This window comes from Falco naumanni, chromosome Z (genome assembly GCF_017639655.2).
Source record: "Falco naumanni isolate bFalNau1 chromosome Z, bFalNau1.pat, whole genome shotgun sequence".
In the NCBI taxonomy this organism is placed as follows: Eukaryota; Metazoa; Chordata; class Aves; order Falconiformes; family Falconidae; genus Falco; species Falco naumanni.
The window spans coordinates 61,199,122-61,217,141 of NC_054080.1; the positions used below are offsets into that span (position 1 = coordinate 61,199,122).

At 36.3% G+C, this 18,020-nt stretch overlaps 1 protein-coding gene across 4 annotated transcripts in view; it reads left to right on the forward strand.

The window, feature by feature from the left end:
• The window catches only part of TENT2 (terminal nucleotidyltransferase 2), a 44,979-nt gene extending 30,338 nt beyond the window's left edge, over nt 1-14,641 (forward strand). For all 4 annotated transcript variants that reach the window (XM_040579552.1, XM_040579551.1, XM_040579553.1 and 1 more), the window contains 4 exons: nt 1,075-1,211; nt 7,554-7,645; nt 11,913-11,992; nt 13,866-14,641. In XM_040579552.1, coding sequence (XP_040435486.1) covers nt 1,075-1,211; nt 7,554-7,645; nt 11,913-11,992; nt 13,866-13,940 — 384 coding nt within the window. In that variant the 3' untranslated portion in view covers nt 13,941-14,641. The remainder of the gene's footprint in view (nt 1-1,074; nt 1,212-7,553; nt 7,646-11,912; nt 11,993-13,865) is intronic.
• The last annotated feature ends 3,379 nt before the right edge of the window (nt 14,642-18,020 follow it).

Here is an 18,020-nt window from a genome sequence, read left to right on the forward strand (position 1 = left end):
GTATAGTGCTTCCACTGGTATTCTAGTACTATAAAGTTTGAGTCATGCCTGACACTACTCTTTAAAATAACAAAAGAATGGAAGGGGAGATACAGTAATGATTGAATACATTTCTAAATTTACGTAGATATCATTCATTATGTGAATGTAAAGCTTGCCCTTGTGTATCTTGGGTTCAATTTCCTTAAAATACACAACATTGCTGTAAGATGTAGTATCGCAATATTATCTGCTTTTAAAAATTGTCTCTCTAGCAAAAGAAGATATGTTCTCCATGTACCCCAGTCTCTCAGAAGAACCTAAAGAATTTAGAACCATGTTAATTTAATCTTCTATAGATTCCTTTTTTTCAGCTGGCAACAGTGCAGTAGTGACTTTTGTTTACAGCAGACCTGACTTTCTCCTCCCCGCCCCACCTCTTGAAGAAAACCATACTTCAGCTTAAGTGTTGTGTTCTGTGTATTTAGGTTTTTTGTATGACTTTTTTTTATTCTTTCAGATAGGCTGTCTAGAGGAGGTGCTGCTGCAGTCTTTGAACGCATTATGTGGGAGGGTGCAGGTTCATATTAGAGGCAGTGGGTTTCATATGTAATTTTAACTCTGCGCTGTGGGAAATACAAGTCAGGCCTTCCTTTTGGGTTGTTTCTATACCAGTTATGAAAACTTGGGGGTAGGTGCATTAGATTGAGCTACCCTATCAGTTCAACTGCAGCCAGCTCAGTGCAGGTTACCTTACTCAATTTCTGATCATGTGGTTTTACTAGCATGTAAATGCAAGTCCAGTTCAGCGGTTCTCCCTTCTTAAAATTCTTGAGCAAGCAGAAGGCAAGAGATGGTCTCGGACACTCCTGTGCAAGGTAGTTCTACTTGAGTTCAGGGGGAGTTACCTAATATCCAACAGAGGAGCACAGGAGAAATAGTCCTTTGCTGGTAAGCTGTCATTGAACTTCTAATAAGCAAATGACAAGCAGCTTTCTTATTGTGAAAAATACATGCACCTAGATTAAGGCTCTGTGTGTGTGTCTATATATATATATATATATATAGACAAGCTCTCTGATTTTATTTTGACAGGAATCTTTTGATCCTGCTATGCAGTTGGATCTTGTTCATGAAGCTCCACGTAACATTCCTCCTTACCAGTCAGAAAATATATCAAGCCTTGGGGATTTGCTAGTAGGCTTCTTCAAATATTATGCTACAGAATTCGAGTAAGTAATAAACTCGTCTTAGTGTTTTAGAACATGCAAAACTTTAATTCCTTCTGTTCAATATACCAACACTTTATAACTGTTAGAGAGAAAGAATAGCAGTAATGCAGGAGTGGTAACTGATGGAGAGCCAAATAGGTGAAAAGACTGAAGGACAGCAGGAATGCTGACAAAAGAGTGTCTGACATCTTTTGCTTAGCCAAGCATCCTATCCTATAAAATAGCTGCCTGAAGTTAGAGAGCTTTGTGCTTTAAAAATAGATGGATTTTGCTGTATTGTGCTATTCTAAAACTGCCTATCCGTGTGTGAGAAAGATCCGTTCTTTTTAGTTGTTAACGTGTAGATCATGACATGAATTATTTGGACCTCAATAGCTGCGCTTATCTTTGTCACCCTGAGTCAATGGAGATAACTAACCAAGTGGCTCCATACTTTGACTATAATATACATCAATATAGGCCATACTAGTCAAGAATTCGGCCATAGGTAGTTGGTTTGCTAGAACCTGAATTTAATTTTGGCATCTGAACTGTTTTGTAGAATAGAAGAAGTTAAAGTTGTGAGGGCATCTGAGAAAGTTGTAGATTACAAATGTATTGCTAACTTGTCACTTGAGAATTTCGTTAAAGTGCTTGTCCGTGTAAAATATCAAATGGTTGTATTTCAAAAAGAGATCTTCTAAAGGACTTGTTTCTGAGGCAGTTGGTTCATACATGTTGCTGTCCTGTGTATGTGTATCATATCCATTTCCTGAAAAGATAACAAAATATGTAACCACTGGATACTCATTATATTTTTGAACTGGTATTTTCAAAGTATATGTATTTTCGAAGTATATCCTTGATAGAAAAACATTGCTGGGGTGTGCACTATATGTGGAATATGTAAGCTAAATCCATATGGCTTGTGGCAATTCATGAACTCATTGCACTTTGTGCATGGTTAAGCCTCATTCTGAGAGATTTTCACATAAAGGATTTTCTTCAATGATCTCTGCATGCTGCGATGGAGAGACGGGATGCAGCTTGATGCAAGCAAATGTCGATTTATTGTACAGAAACACGAGTTTATATACACTTTCAGAAGCTGCGCGTTTTAAACAGATTGGTTCTTTTAAGCTAAGTATTGCATACTAGGCAATCCCCAATTGGTGGTTAACTACCATTAATTAACAGCAAGGTGTTACCTTTGGTGCCTTCCTTGGCGCTATCCGTCCCCCACTCCCCTATGCTCTCTCAGCATGACTCATCATGTTAATTATTTTGTCTACACGAGCTTGAGCACATTCCCCTCAGCTAACTGATTGCCATGCATGGTCCTAATTTCCAGCCCACTCCTGCATCTGCAGTTAAAGGAATGGTCTTTTGCTCTAAAAGTTTCTCCTGAGTACCTGTCTTCATCTGGTAAGGTGTTGTTTGCTAAGAAGATAAATTAGAAGATACCCTAATTAGAAGATATTTGAGGATATCCTCAAATTTCTAATTTATGTGGGTCCTTTTCTACTTGTCTGTACAATGAGCTGTTATTTGCTTTCATGTATAAGGTTATCTTTTTAATGAAGTGAAACTAGATTTCTAGTTTACCTGTGCAAGCTAGCAGAGAAGGTCTTGTCCAAATGCAGGTAGAATACCTAATCTGACTCTTCAGGTTTGGGTGCTTATGAACATAGTCAAGAGCAGATTTCTGTGTAAGTCAGTAGCTGGTCCAGGAAGATTTATTTTTCTTTTTTGTCTGCTGTTAAACATGCAGGATATACTAAGAAGCATGAAGACTAAAAATGCTGCAATATCAGTACTTAAACTGATGGTAATCCCTGAATATTATTTTTCATGGTGATCATAAATGAGAAAAAAATGTTACCTAAATTTAATCAGAGGCATGGGGGAGTTTCTGGTTAAAACAAAGTTTGAAAAAGTGGACAGTGAAGAGAGGGTAGTTGCAAATATCAAGGCAAGAAAATACTTTTTTTGTTTGGCTGGTTGGTTGATTGTTTTTTAAAAATATCTGGCTTGCTTTTCCAGTGTTAAGTTAAAAAAAACAAAACAAAACAACAAAACCCCCCCAGCCTCTAAAAATAGTCTGTGTTGAAAATCTTACATAGCTAAGAAGTCATATCAGAAAATGACACACCTAACGCAGTAACCTATAGTATTTTTAACCCCTTCTGGGACAGAAATGTTTACTTGACCATCGATATATCCCTGACAGCTATAAATCCTGTTTGAAAGGGCGTGTGTGTCTCAAAGATAGTAAAATTCCATGTAGTTTCATAAAACCTGGTAACTGGCTGGAGAAGAGAAAGCCAAATTAATGCTATGTGGAGTGAAAAGGCAGGCAGAACATGCTGCTTAAGAATTTTTGTGTGTGGTAGCCAATGAGATCAAGTATAGCGTCGTGCTATCCACGGTATCTTGAGGTTGCTGATGGAAATAACAATATAGGTGGGAATGAGGATAAATACACCCAATGCAGGGCTCTTAGTTCTGCATTTCATGGAAGAACTATTTTATTCCTGAATGTGTTGAATGTTTTCATTGCTGTAATCAGCATTTTTTTCAGTGTTTGCTTCTGTTGTAAAACTAGTATGCACAGAGATGTTGAGATTATATTTCAGATACTATGGCTATTATTTTGGGTCACTTTTAAATGACCAGTACTGTGCCAGTGAACTTTCACTATTTAACTGTAATGTTTTTCAAAAGATTACTAGAGAGAATACTACATCAATTTTCATAGAAGTGACTTTTGTAGATTCCTGTCTACGCACTAGGACTCAACACTACCAGGTTTGATACACAGGATTTGTTTTGCTGAAAGAACAGCACACAGTCGAGAATGATCAGATCATGTGTGAAGATCATAATTTTGGGCAGAATGAGTCATTGATGCCACCTGCCTGGAATGCCTAACTGATCAGCTATTTTGCATTTGTTGGTCAGGAAAATGAAGTGAAGATGGAAATACATTGTTTTGCACTTCCCCCTCAGTCTAGCAAAGGCCAGTAGGTGTTTCAGTTAAAATCTGTTTTATTGTACTTGATGTAGTGAATAATATTTAAGGGCAGGATGGGCTCGAAGAGTAGGACACAAAGGAAGAAAGAGGACCCTTGCATGCTGAGCAGCCATAAATAAGCTCATCTCCTTGTGCTGTGTCATGAGAAACATTATGCCGACTTGAACTCTTACAGCAAGCTATATATGCAACCATGTTGGCAAATCAAGCTTTGCTATATGTAGTGTGTAAGCCCAATAATATATGCAGCAATTTCCAAGTCATGTTTTTAGTAGCTTATGAAGGGGGGTAAAAATTACTCCTTATGGACACACCAAAAATCCCTGAGTAAGACTGTAGAAAGTGACTGTATAAGTAAATGGTAATCGGCAATTTTCTGAAACAGCTTATATTCTAAATAAACAAAGCATATTAAAAGTATAAAGGGAAAAAACACAATAGGGAGATGAACTTACTCATAGCTGCACAGCATGCAAGGCACCTGTTTCTTCCTTTGTGTTTATAACTCCATTTTAAGTGTTTAAAAGTATCAAAGGTCTGCTGATCCTGCAGTGAACGTAACCAAGTGAAAAAAATGTATGGAGGTGTTCTCAAAAGAAAGTATTTGGAAACTGGTCCATGTTTACCAGTCTGCCTGAAGAGTGTCTGATTTCATTTCTGCAGTTGTGAGTGAAGGCAGCAGGTTTTCACTTGGCTGTCTTTTTCCAAAGCAAGACCTTGAAGCAAGGCCCTGCACCCCTGAGTTACTGCTAGGGAACTTTGAGACTGTCTTTTGGGACTGTACTTCTCTTACTTCTTTTAAACCTACTACTTTAAGTTACATAGCAGTTGTTTAAGATTGCTTACCGGTTAAGTTGTATTTGGTGGACTTAATAAAAGATTGGTGACATAATTGTGACAAAACATAAAATACAGGTTCTCAGGGCTCTCTTCAGGGTAAAATTGTTCAGGTAATAAAGGGATCATTTTTTAATAGTATATTGAATTAAATGTGCTTGCAATTTGTACCCATCTATTTGTAGTGTATTCATACACACTTACACCTGGAAATGCCTGGTCCTTTTCTTCCAAATTCTTGCCTTCTGAATGAGGAACACATACCTAATGGGGCAGTGACACCAGAAATAACTGATAATTGAAATAGCTGTTTAAATTGTTATTGTTAAGTTACGGATTGGAAGCGTATGTGGAGAATATGCTTATGTGCCTATGCGAATGCTTTGTGTTGACAATAATGAAGTTATTGTGTGCAAGCTAAAACGGTTAAAATTGATACACAAATCATTTGCTACTGGTAATTAATTTCTAATTCAGGCTGATTTTGGTACCAATGCAGGGTTAGTGAAGGTTTAAAGAGACTATTAAATAAAGTAGTTGTTTTCAAATTTAAATAAAAAGCTGTTTAAATAGCTAGAAATGTCACCTTTTGTTGCTAAACCAGCATGTTACAAACCTACTGTTTGCTGAGTATTCAAGCCAAGTGTAACCTAGAGAAAGGAAGTCAAGAGAAAAATTACATATTTGAAGTGAAACAATGTTTACCCAAACACAGATCAAATATTTTGTTGTGTGGCTTTACCCCCACTGCCTTGGATCTCTCTGATCTTTAAGTAAGTTTTTAAAAGAAGCAAAGGAGTTGAACTGACAACTCCTGCTCGTGACCAATGTTCTGAAGCTGCAGTTTAAACTTTTTTGCTCTAGTCACATGCTTTTTCTCTTTTTTTGTGTTTGATTTTTTTTTTAATTTCTTGTTAAGCTTATGTTGATGGTAGTTTATGAAAAAGACTTGATAGGAAAGTATTTGGTGCCTCATGATATCTCCAGTTCTTGCAAAAGGAGTCTTACTATGGGAATTAAGGAGATGGAGAGTGATGGGTTAGAATGAAAGCTTTAGTTGGCATTGAATGCTAGAAATGATCATTACCTGTACTAATTCTCTAAAGAATATATCAAGAGAAATATACAGAGCAGTGGGTGAATAGCCTGAGTTATCCTAAACTATGCCTCATATGCTGTGTCTTGTATTTTTTAAATAGGCCCTATTCATATTCTTAAATAGAAGAATAATGTATGTGTTCTACAGAAGTATGGTTACTCAAACAGCTGACATTCATAAGTGGTTTTAATCATGAGTTGTATCCAAGATAATGTGTGGAATTACAGGCATGGTCTTTTAGCCAATGTAAACTGTCTTATCACCAGTGACTTAATGAAGTTAAGACAGCTGATCTGTGGCCTAGGGAGCACAGTTCTTCCAAATTTAACTGATGAATTATATTGTATTTTGATTTACAGGTGATATTTACAGATTTACTGCAAGTGTTTCATGCACTCAGTCAAGCTCTTCTCCCTTTGCATTATGTCAAAAGATTGATTCTGTCAGGAGATCACATCAGGTGTACATAACACCAGTACAGCCAATAGCATACTGCAGAGCTATTTCTAAGCCACATGAAGTCAGGGCATATGGTGATAGACTGCTGGTGATCAAGGTGCTTTGCTGATATGGTAGTTCCCTGGTCTAGTTAAGAGCACCTAAAAAGTGGCTGGGCAGATGAGAACATAAAACTGCAAGTGGTTGCTTTGGCTTCCATTACGTTTGGCCTATTCTTGTGCCAAGCATCATAAAGATGCTTGGGAAATTATAAAGATTGCTTTGTAAACTGCCTGCTGTTCCTGTTTCACTGACATTTCCTATGGTTTTGTTGTTGTAAAATTGTGTGCAGGAAGTGGTAAGTATCTTCAAACATGTATTTGAGTTGTTGCACTGGTAGGAGATCTAAGATTCAGTATATACAAAGTGCTAGTGCTTTCTCCTTGCACCAAGAATGCTGGCCTGTAAGCATGCTATCTTTATGTATCTTTTTACTGTTGAATATTAATTTTTTTTAATAGAAGGCAGAATGTGACTTCATCTGCACTTAAACTTCTTACATTCCTTCTCTCCACACAAAAAATTCTGAAAGATAGATTTGAGGTTATAATTTCCTTTGAACTTAGAAATAAATGTAGGTATCCATATTCAAGCTGAGATTGTTTTTTGAAAAAAATAGTCTGTCATGAATATATGTTATTCATGGATACCTGTGATGTTCTGTTTTGGAGATGATTTTTTAAATACTGTTTGTGGAAAATTTTTCTCGTTTCCTACGCATCATTCCTTAGCCTTACATAGTGTAACAGTCTGATCTTCATAATTTAGTGAATTATAAGGTACTGTGTTATCTAGGCTTAATATCATAGCGATTTGACATTTTTTTAGGTAAACTGGTATTTTTAATGTAGAAGTAAGAGTTAAATGTTCTGCATATTGTTTTCCCTTTCCTTAGTTGGAGCCATCAAATTATTTCAGTTCGTGAGGCCAAAACTGTTCCAAGGACTGATGGTATTGAATGGAGAAACAAATTTATTTGTATAGAAGGTAAGATGTAAAGCTGCATTAACATTTTTAACTGTTACAACACTAAATACCTAAATCTGTTAATCAGACTTTGTCTTGATTGTGTTTTAATAACGCACATGGGTTGCTGTATTTATGTAGAAAATTTAATTTTAACCAATGCAAATAGTTTTGGAAACAGTCCCACCCAAAGCATTTGAGAAGGAAGCTTTAAGTTCTACAGTGTTTAAAAATAGTTCTCCTGACCTTTTCTTCAAGAGCGCTGATTGCCCTGTTACTTTTGGAACAGGGATTAGGACTTAGACAAGGAATGGCCTTTATGACAGTAGTGTGTGTGCTCCTGCTCTGCAAATGTAGTTGTCAGTTTTGCCAAGACTCGGCTTCTGAAAAAACAGCAGACACATTCAGATTACTCTGCAAGAATATTATTTGTTCTAGAAATGCTCTGTCATTCCAAACATTAGCAGTGACTAGATTATGTATATGTTGATCCCCTTGTGGCTACTGTTTTTGGCTGGCTTGTGAACTTACAGATTCTGAAGAGACTGTATGATGCCCTCCATAAGTGGAGGGTAAACCCATGCTACCTACCTTTTGGAGTTACATGTCTTGGCCGCCTTAGTGCAGACTAAACCAGGCAATATAACTATATAGGTAATGGGCTTCATGTGCTCTTGATACCTTTCAGCTGCCATGGGGAATCTATATGAAGAAGATGAACCATTAGCGTGCTTAGGAGATGAAGCTTGGACCAAGGAAAGAGAAGATAACAGACCAAGAGAAGGACTGAGTTGTTAGGAGAATGAAAAGAGAAGCAGGGAAAGGGACTGAGAGGTGCTGTGTAACTGGAAAGAGTTAACACAAAGAGATAGAAGAGTGAGAATCCAAATGCAGCAGGTGAAGGGGAATTGGTTGGACAAGGGACCATGGATAAGGAACCAAGGTGTAATGGAAGCAGGATTAGAACTAGGTGTTTTAGTTCACTGAGGTGAAGAGGGAAGGTGTTTGAAACGGGAGAGGTGGCCTGGGCCTTGACTGTAAATAGATGGAGGCTATTAGGATCAACATATTAAGAGCTGAAGTTTTATGATAAAAGCTGAATGTAATTTGGACAGGAGTCACATGTTGCGGAAAGAGTTGTTAGAGACTGGGAAAATTTTGCTGGGGGAGAAGAGGGGATAGGGCAGAAGTCCTGTGGGTGGACAGATATTTCTCAAGATTGCTGGGGTGAGAGTGCACCCATGTGTGTATGTATGTAATTTCCTGCATTTGTGCTGCTCTGTGCAAGGAATAATCATCTTCTCATGAAGCTGGTTATTCTGTGGCCCAGAGCTCACCAACTTGGCCATAATCGTATGGATAACAGTGTGAAGAAGGCACATGATGGGATTCCTGTTCTTTCTTTGTCTTTTGCGGGGGAAAATAGACTACCAGTCATAGGGAAAAAAACATGCTGAAAGACAACTGCATGCTTGACTGCAGTCTCAGAGTTGAGAAATATAAGAATTAGACTATCTGCACAGCTGCAGTCATTCAGGACAGCATAGTGCAGGCGTTGTGGAAGCTCTGGTCTCAGTGTGGGAGGTGGGAATGCTGGGCAGCAGTGTCTGCTGCTGTCACATGATGCTGACCCTCTGTGTTGAAGGGGGGCTGTGTGTTTCAAGTTCTCATTTTTTTATGATGACATTACAAAGTGGTTGAATAATGAAGTTTTTTTTTTCTGTCAGGTTGAAAAATAGAATATCAGCATACAAAATAGGCAGTTCAGAATTTGTATTAAATGGGCTTGATTGCATACAACTCTTCCTTGAAAGTGCATTTTGCATTTGAACTATTAAAAAAGCAAGATATCTATAGGTGGCACATCTGATTCCTTTCTGTTAGTGTGCTTCAAGACTTTATTAGGAGTGGGTTTTAGCCTCACATACCAAGTTTTTACTTCTAAGTTGGAAGGGAAAAACTTAAGTTTCCTGTTTCAACTCAAAGTAGGTTTCATGTTTGTAACGGCTGTTAAGATGAACTCATTTAACAAAGCGTGTAAATGACCTTCTGTGTACTTTGAGAAGAAGCTTTTAAAAGGTAGCTAAACATATCAACATATTCTGGTTTCTAAGTCTTTGTCAGATTTTCCAGTTAGCAAACTAAAATTTCAGTAATTGGTATTATTGTGTATATTTTTTATTATTTTAAAGATATTTCTTAGTAGATTATGCAAGTCATTGCCTGCAAGTTACCATATTTCTGCACGTAGCACTGTATCAAAGAAAAAATTGTGGTGTTTTAATTTTTATTTGCCTTAAGACTGATTCTCACTTGTATTTCTATTAGAGAAACAAATATAGCAGAGATGCTCTTTTCAGATGGTTTAAAATCTGGCAGACTATTACCATTATGGGGATACTGAAAACACTGCTTTTAGCTAATGCTTGTGAACATTCCTTGTTAGAAACTTTAAATTGCTAGCAACTATTCTGGTTTCAGTTTAAATCTTGCCTATATCAAATGGTATCTGTGAAAAAGAATTTGGAAAAGCTAGAAGCATGGCAATTTCATGAGACTATGAAATTGATAGTCATTCAGGGAAACTGGATCAGAAGCTGTCTAAGCTGTGCCTGATTCATGCTTGTACTTTTAAATCTTTCAGATCCACATGTTAAAAATAATTCCTCAGTGCTTAGTTTGTAGCAGTTCCCAAGCTTTATGATTTCCTGTATTTTCATTTGGAAAGATGATCCCCTTTAGCCTTTCTCTTAAGCATCAGTGTTGAAGTTGTATTACTTTTTTGCTTTTAATATTCTCATAACTGTGTGTGAACAAGATAGCTTTTATGATGGACTCTCGTCTTGATGATTAGAAAAATGTGGTGTAAATAGTAGCTGATTGCAAAACTTCTCTTGCTGCACTCCAGGGAATGAGTCTGTCTTTTGACAGTCAGTAAATACGCAGGAAGAATACAGGGAAGATGTGAGTTGGCTTTTGTGCTAGAGTACGTTTTTTCTCACTGATGGTTTCAGAAGATTGTATAGTTTTGCTCTTTTTGCTTTAAAAAAATACGTATCTCTTGATTTAACATAAAGTACATAAAGGTCCTAGCATTAACATCACATGACACACAAAAGAAATGCTGTACTGCTTCACATGGTAAGGGATGTGGAATTATTAGTGGCAGTAGGTCACTGTATCAAATTATGTGACTGATTTTAGAGGACTATGTACCTTTTTTATTTGATTGCCAGTTGTTTTTTCCCAATCTAAATGTATGATGCATTCTGAAGTAAAATAAATCTGCCTGTTCACATCCACTAAAAAAATTTATATGTAGTTTTAAGAGAAACCTTTTCGAAAACTGCCAAATACAACATTTGTTGCCAGAAACAATTTGTGAATTTAAATAGATTGCAGAAATAAAAATTCCAGATTTGAAGCCCCAGTGTCCTTAATGGCATAAGCGCTTCTGATCTGTTTAATGCTTTATTTGATTATATGTCCCTATCTGAATAAAAGCAATTCATAAGCAACTAAACAACATACATAAACAACCTAAAAAGACTGTAAAATCTGTTTTGTAGTGCATTGTAATGCATAGTGTCTAATTTTCTAGTATTTATTGCTTTAATGTTGGCAACCTATCAGTAGCAAGGAATACTTTTGTATTCCTTCAATTAATACTTTGGAACTTTTTTCTGTTAGCAAAAAAAAAAGGTAAAACATCACATAACTTTGTAGTCTTATTAGCAGGTACAAGCACCAAATTGATGATTTATTAATAGATATTGTAGAACAGGTATGGACTGATAAAATAAATTACTAGAGCAGCTGATACATCTCACATAAAAAGTTATAGTAAATATTTTACTGTACTCCTTGTATTTCACTGAGAAGTGGTTGAATGAGATGAATCCAAAGTAGGTATTTCCAAGAGGCACGTGTAGTAAGTTTCAAAACATTTTAGTATGCAAATCATATTCTGATATGTCATCACAGACTAAAGCAGTAACAAGTAATTACTGATGTATAATTTCAGCACAATCATGGTGTGCTTCAACAGATATAATAACCTGATTTTATTATGGATTACATAGCATGAAAGCATTCAGGCTTTTGGCCTTTTTGGGGGGTGAATGATTGTGCAAATGGATTGAGAAGCAAATGGATTGAGAAGCAAAGTAGAATCAGCCATTCAAAACAGTCTTGGGAATCAACGATATGCTGACCTTTCTGGGTTTTCTCTGACAGCCTAGCTTTAAGATTGTTTTAACTCTTTTAATGTTTGTGGTTTATCTTGCAGAGCCCTTTGATGGGACAAACACTGCTAGAGCTGTACATGAAAAACAGAAGTTTAGTATTATCAAAGGTGAATTTCTGAAGGTAAAAAGTGTATCTCATTTAATATTTCTAGTCATTTTGATTTCCAAGGTAGTTACACAAATGCTAGTCATTTAACCTTCCTGTTTCTGATGATTGTGTTACAAATATTTTTATGCTTTGTACTATAAAAAGAATAGAAATTTATTTTAAAAAAAAATTGTGGAAAATTATTCAGTAAGAATATAAATGTCTGCCCCTAACATCAGACCAAAGTTGAAATGGGTACTTGAAATAGTAAACCCTTTGTCTTGGATCTTCTTGTGCATGTGTAAAATTGTAATGATGATCAAGAACTTCAGAATTGCAACTTTATATTCATTACATGTGTTTCACTGGTAATAAACAATGGTTTATACTTCTTACTATATAAGTATAACATACATATTTTTTTATATAAATATCGCCACCTATGGTATTCTGCTGGTTTTTGACAAGCAAATTAAATTGGTAGTTTCCTTCAGGGAGGCCACACTCATAGTTTTAGAACATGAGTAGTTCAAACTGGAGCTTTCACTGTTCCTGTCAGTGGAGGAGGCAAGGATGGTTAGAAGCACACAGAGATTTAGGCCTTAATTAAACATCATTCTTGTAAAAACCCTTGCTACCAACTCTGTCTTATGCTCATCTCCTATCATAGGCATTGCATTTGGAATCACAGCTCAAATTCCAGTTTTTGAGGCTTCTGACTATTCATAATGTAGTGAAGAGTAGGGACTTGCACAGAAATGGCTTCCAGCTTTAACCAGTTAGACTCCCCTGTTATGCTGTCATTGGAGGATCCTGTTTGCTCCAGTTAGTCAAATCTTTAAACATCTTGAGAGTTTCTCCAGCTAAAAGGAAATCAATGCCAGGTATTTATAATAGAACAAGTGCTGTAAGGCGTTGCCTTGGTCAGAAAAGAATAACTTTCTTGCTTTGTAATTCTATTTGGAAATGTCAGTTTGCTAACATTTAACCATGTTAGCACACAAAATACTGAACTGTTCACGTATGCTTACATAAAATACTTGATTTTGCGAACGTGCTAAAGCAGTGTTTTACAAAGTAGTTTGGGTGTTCTCACTGTTCTGTGAAAACAGTGAACCCTTTTCAGATTTTCAGTTAAAAAATTCATTTCAAACCTGCGTGGTTTTCTGAAAATTGTAAAAGCAGTTGTTTGCTCCTAGCTTTCTAGGAGCCTATATACTAGAGTGTTACGGCCCTGAAAAAATTTTCCTCGTTACTAGGAACCACAAGGAATGACAGTTGCCTAAAGCTGCAAGTACTTACTAATATGTTGACTTTTTTTAAGAAGCCTAAGGAATCTGTCTCATCACCCTTGAGAGGTTATTCTTCATGTGGTTTTCGTTACACATTGTGGTTTAAATTAATTCTGTGTAAAGACAGGAGGGTGACTGCAGTTATTTGTGGGCTCGTGGCCTAGCAGATGTGACATATGTGTCCTGGAGTTAACACTAGAATACAGAAGAAAATTCAAACAACCTATTTTGAAGACACAATTAAGTTCTGAAGATGTCAGAGTATAACAGCTTGTATCAGGAACTTTGACATGTGTGAATTTGAGAGCATTATTTTGCAGTTAGAATATCAATGTAATGCTTAAATAACGTTAACATGTCAGTCTCCACAAATCTACTCTCTTCTTGAAAGGCTGTAGCATCCTCAGTAGTTCATTGCATTTTGTGTACTTTTTGGATTTTTTCATGCCTTCAAAAAAAAAAAAAAATCCCAAAGCCCCTCTCTTCAAGACGGGGAAAAAATATCAACCTGATTTTTGTGGATTTGTGAGGCTTACTGCTTACAATGATATCTAAATATTAACAGCAAAGATTATTTAGCCTTTTAAAACCTTGTGCTTTTTTCCCGCCCCCAGGCCTGGCAGGTATTACGAGACAACGCGGACCTGAACAGTATATTATCTTTAAGAACAACCACACACCAAAAATAATCAACTTCTTTCACTTCCTTCTTATGGCACCCTGGTGAAATGAGGCACAGTATCAAAATCACGAGGCTGTTACCCCACATTTTTTTATGAAATGTTTTTCTCTGTAAACTTCTATTAAGGAAATTTTTTTATAAAGATTGCATATTTTGTTATCAATATTTGTTAATACAGCTGTTCATTCAAAGGAATATGTAATAAATGATACAAAGACATTCAGAGCTAAACAATATGCAAGTCCAACTGTATCCTTAAGGTAATCTAAGATGGAATTTGCAAGCAATGTTTCTACTACAGAAAAGTTGAAATAAAAAGGACAAATCAATGCACATGAAGCCTTCATATTCACACAGAGCGTATGAAGGAGAGATGGGGAAAAAAAACCACACTAAAACCAAAACACCCCACAACCCTACCACTGCTACAATAATTTGCGCTTCTGTTTCTATTTTGTGTAAATATTTGTAAATTGGTTACTACTGTAAAATGAATAGAAGCAAGTAATTTTGAAAATTCTAGCATTAAAAAAAACGTTGTGAACCCTTGCTTAAAATCCTGAGTACATTTTGTGCCTCTCACATACTTGTTATTGAAAACAAATTCTCTGTTAAAACTGCACTTACCCTTATTGTCAAATTTGTATTTTCATTTTTGTAAGTTTAATATTTTGTATCATGTCACATGAAATAAATTTATATATGGAAGATACAGCTTTTCCATTTTATGTTGTACTGCATAATTAAAATATTTCTTATAATTAAGTAGAAAAGGAAATGCCCTGTAAAAGTAAGGCCTCTGCTGAAAATCATACACTTCTCTATCGCTATTCTGCATTGGACCTGTGTGCAGGTAAAAGTTTCATCTATTGCTGTCTCTAACAAGATTGTGAAAACCTTTATAACTGTGTAAAATAACAAGCATTACATCTTCTTGTGCAAACTTCTATGTTCTAATTTATTTCAGGTTTTATGATTTAGATGTTCTAGAAACTGTAAAGTATTTGCCTGCTGTGGGGTTACTTACTAGACATTTCATGATCTAGTCTCTAAGATTTTGGCTTGCTTCTTAAAACATCTTCCTTCTGCAATTCAAACAGTCTTTCAGTCATAATCTGACTGTAGCAATCCATTACTCTCTGCGTATATTCCCCCCTCGCTGATCTTTCTCTTTATAAGGTGGTAAACTTGGTCTTAGTGAAACACTCATTTTGACCTCTTTTATGTAAAATGGAAGCATGACTTTTTAGTACAGGCTGATGTCTACAATCAAAGATGCTATACAAGTCCTAGGGGGATTTGGGGGAGAGAGGAGGGCTGTTCCTGTTTTTTTAAACAAACAGTTGTTGACTGTCTTTGTCTAGAAAATTTAAAACGTTACCAACGTAGGATAACTGAATGGACAAGTTCAAACTTGGCAAAAATGTTATTTCAAGTGAGCTGGATGTGCAGCACAAAATTTTGTACTTGTCTCTCTCTTATGAGTTTGCATTGCATCACGTAATGCATCAACCTGTCTCACACCTTAAATTACTGCTTTATGTTTGAAACCGCTTCTTCCTGTTTTGAAATAGACAGTTAAAAAAATTGTGATACCTCCATTCAATTCTGTAAAAATTGACCACCACTACTTGGTAATCCTTTTAACACAAGCCAAGATCTGTAACCACAATGGCCTGTGCCTTTCAAAAGAGTCTTTTTGCCTTTTTTTCTCAAGTTCATGTACTTCTGATAAGCTACATCTATAATTAGAAATACAAAGTCTAGTTGGTAGTTTTCCACAGTTGCTTGGGGACAAGCCTGTTTGTTGCATCCTCTCTAACAACAGAAGACTCCTCAGTAATTTACTGTGTTACCTAGGCAAGATGCAAGATAGTGTAACTTGGGTTAGCTCATAGTGGAAGAAGCTAGTGGGTAGTCTGACAAAAGCACGGAATGTGGCAGTGCTCTTGCACGCTAAAAAATAATCTGTGGGGTCTGGAAAACATATGTTACCAGACATGGCATTGTATTATTCACCTGTCAAGGCAAACAGGAGCAGCACCACTTTCTGTGAGTGAATTTAATGATGGTGACAAAATGGTGGGTTGCAACTTTCATCAGAAAGCTTCAAATAAAACACCACAAAATAAGTGGTTTGGGGACAGTGAGTAGGAGCTGGACTTGTAACTTGGGATTCAGTTCTGCATAGTATGAAGTTGTTCAGAGGTTTAATGGCCTGAATTTCCATCTAATTACATTTCATGGAATAATCTACTCTGGGCAGGTGTCCAGAGTGAGAAATCCCTAATGGCTATCATTAATCTTAGTGTTACCATAAAGTTTTCCCTTCAACTTCAAAATAAAAACCTTCACACTCCTATCCCTTGGCATACACCCTAGCAGGAATTGTTTTTCTGGGAGACCTTTGGTAAAAGGTGTTTTTAATGGCCGACCAAGATTTCAGCACATGTGCAAGATGCTAACTTCTCTGGGGCTTCTTACAGCCTTGGAATGAAAATGCTTTAGTTCAGATCTGATTGTTATTTTAGAACTAGCTTTGACTACTCATTTTGGCATTGGGTTGGTCTGTCATTTCTCACTTTGTATAATGTCAGAAACTACTAGTGTCTTGCATAGGATTTTAGGAACTCTTCGGTCCTCTAGGAGTGCTTTTAATTAACAGGCTCAGGGGTGAATGGGAAGATCGAACATTAGCAAGAGCTTCACAGTCAGTAACAGTAGTGCCAGAAATGGCACAGGCTGTATACTGTGAAACTTGAAATTTCTCTTCTAGTTCTCATGTCTCCTAAAATGTGATTGTGTAAGCGTACTCTCTTAAGGTACCTTAAGGTGTCCTGACAGTATAAGAAGTTATTTTTAAGAAATCCCCTACAAGGAATTCAATATAAACCAATTTTAAGATTCAAATTGCAGGGTTATATGGGAGAAATGGGCAGCCAAGACAAAAAGATGTAAGATGATATGTAGATAATCTTAAGTTAGCATTAGTGAACACCATTCCAAATGCTTACTTGGAACCGGTGCTTTATTTGAACTTAAATTTAAATCCATCAGACAAAGCTGCTCTTGATTTAATGGTCTTTACTTGCTCTGGGTTCTCTCATTTGTATTTTGAAGCATTTTTTTTTAAATGTTTGTCTTGTTTTCTCTAATCCTTGTGTGTTTTGATATAAATATTTTCCTCATTGATTTTACAGAATCAAGGCTTATAAGAAGAACATGAATATGCTGGTTTGGTCAACTTGCAGGTCAAATGAAGTTGTGAGAAGTACAGAAGAGAGAGCACTAGGTCTGGAAATAATTTCAAGGGGTTCTGGTAAAAGGGTACTCACCTTCCTCTTACTGTGTTAAAAATGAATCAAAACTTGTGTGATGTATGTATGCTTCGTATAAAAGCATTTCTAGAAGATTGTAATGCTCTTTTCCATGCATAAAGAACATTAAGTCCTCTACCTTAAATTTCATTGTGCTGTGTACGCCGTCACTGTGCTCCTGATAAAATGTGGAGCTTAAGTTAGCATCTGTTTCAAGTATACTTCTTCAATGTTCTGAGCTTGTAAATTGTGTACTTCAGCGGGCAGGTCAAGAGAGCAGACAGGTTTTATCTGTATGTACTGTGTAAGAAATATTTTACTTCAAGTGGATCTGTCAGCAGAATTTTAATTTAGCATTGCAGAGAGAGCTTGTACTCAGAAATATCTGCTTGGGTGTTTCTGAACTTAGAACACAAGTAAAAATTTGCTGATTGATTTATAACCAGCTATTTGTTTGAAGAAGAGGAAGAAAAAGGGATTAGAGTTATACTGTGTACACAATGTTTTATACCTGAAGTAGCTTGCAAGTTCTTTATTTAGAATCAATTTCAGTGCTTCTCCCCATCTTCCAAAAAAAAAAAAATTGTAAAAAAAGTCATTACTTTGATTAGTACAGGTTGGAAACTTTTCCATTTTGTCTATGAAAAGCACTGCATTTCATGTGGAATGCAGAATAATAAAGAGTAAGGGTGGCTTAACCTACACTGCAATGTAATTTATCTTTGCTTTAAATTAAAATTGGTTCCAGTCCACATGAAGAGGAAATTTGA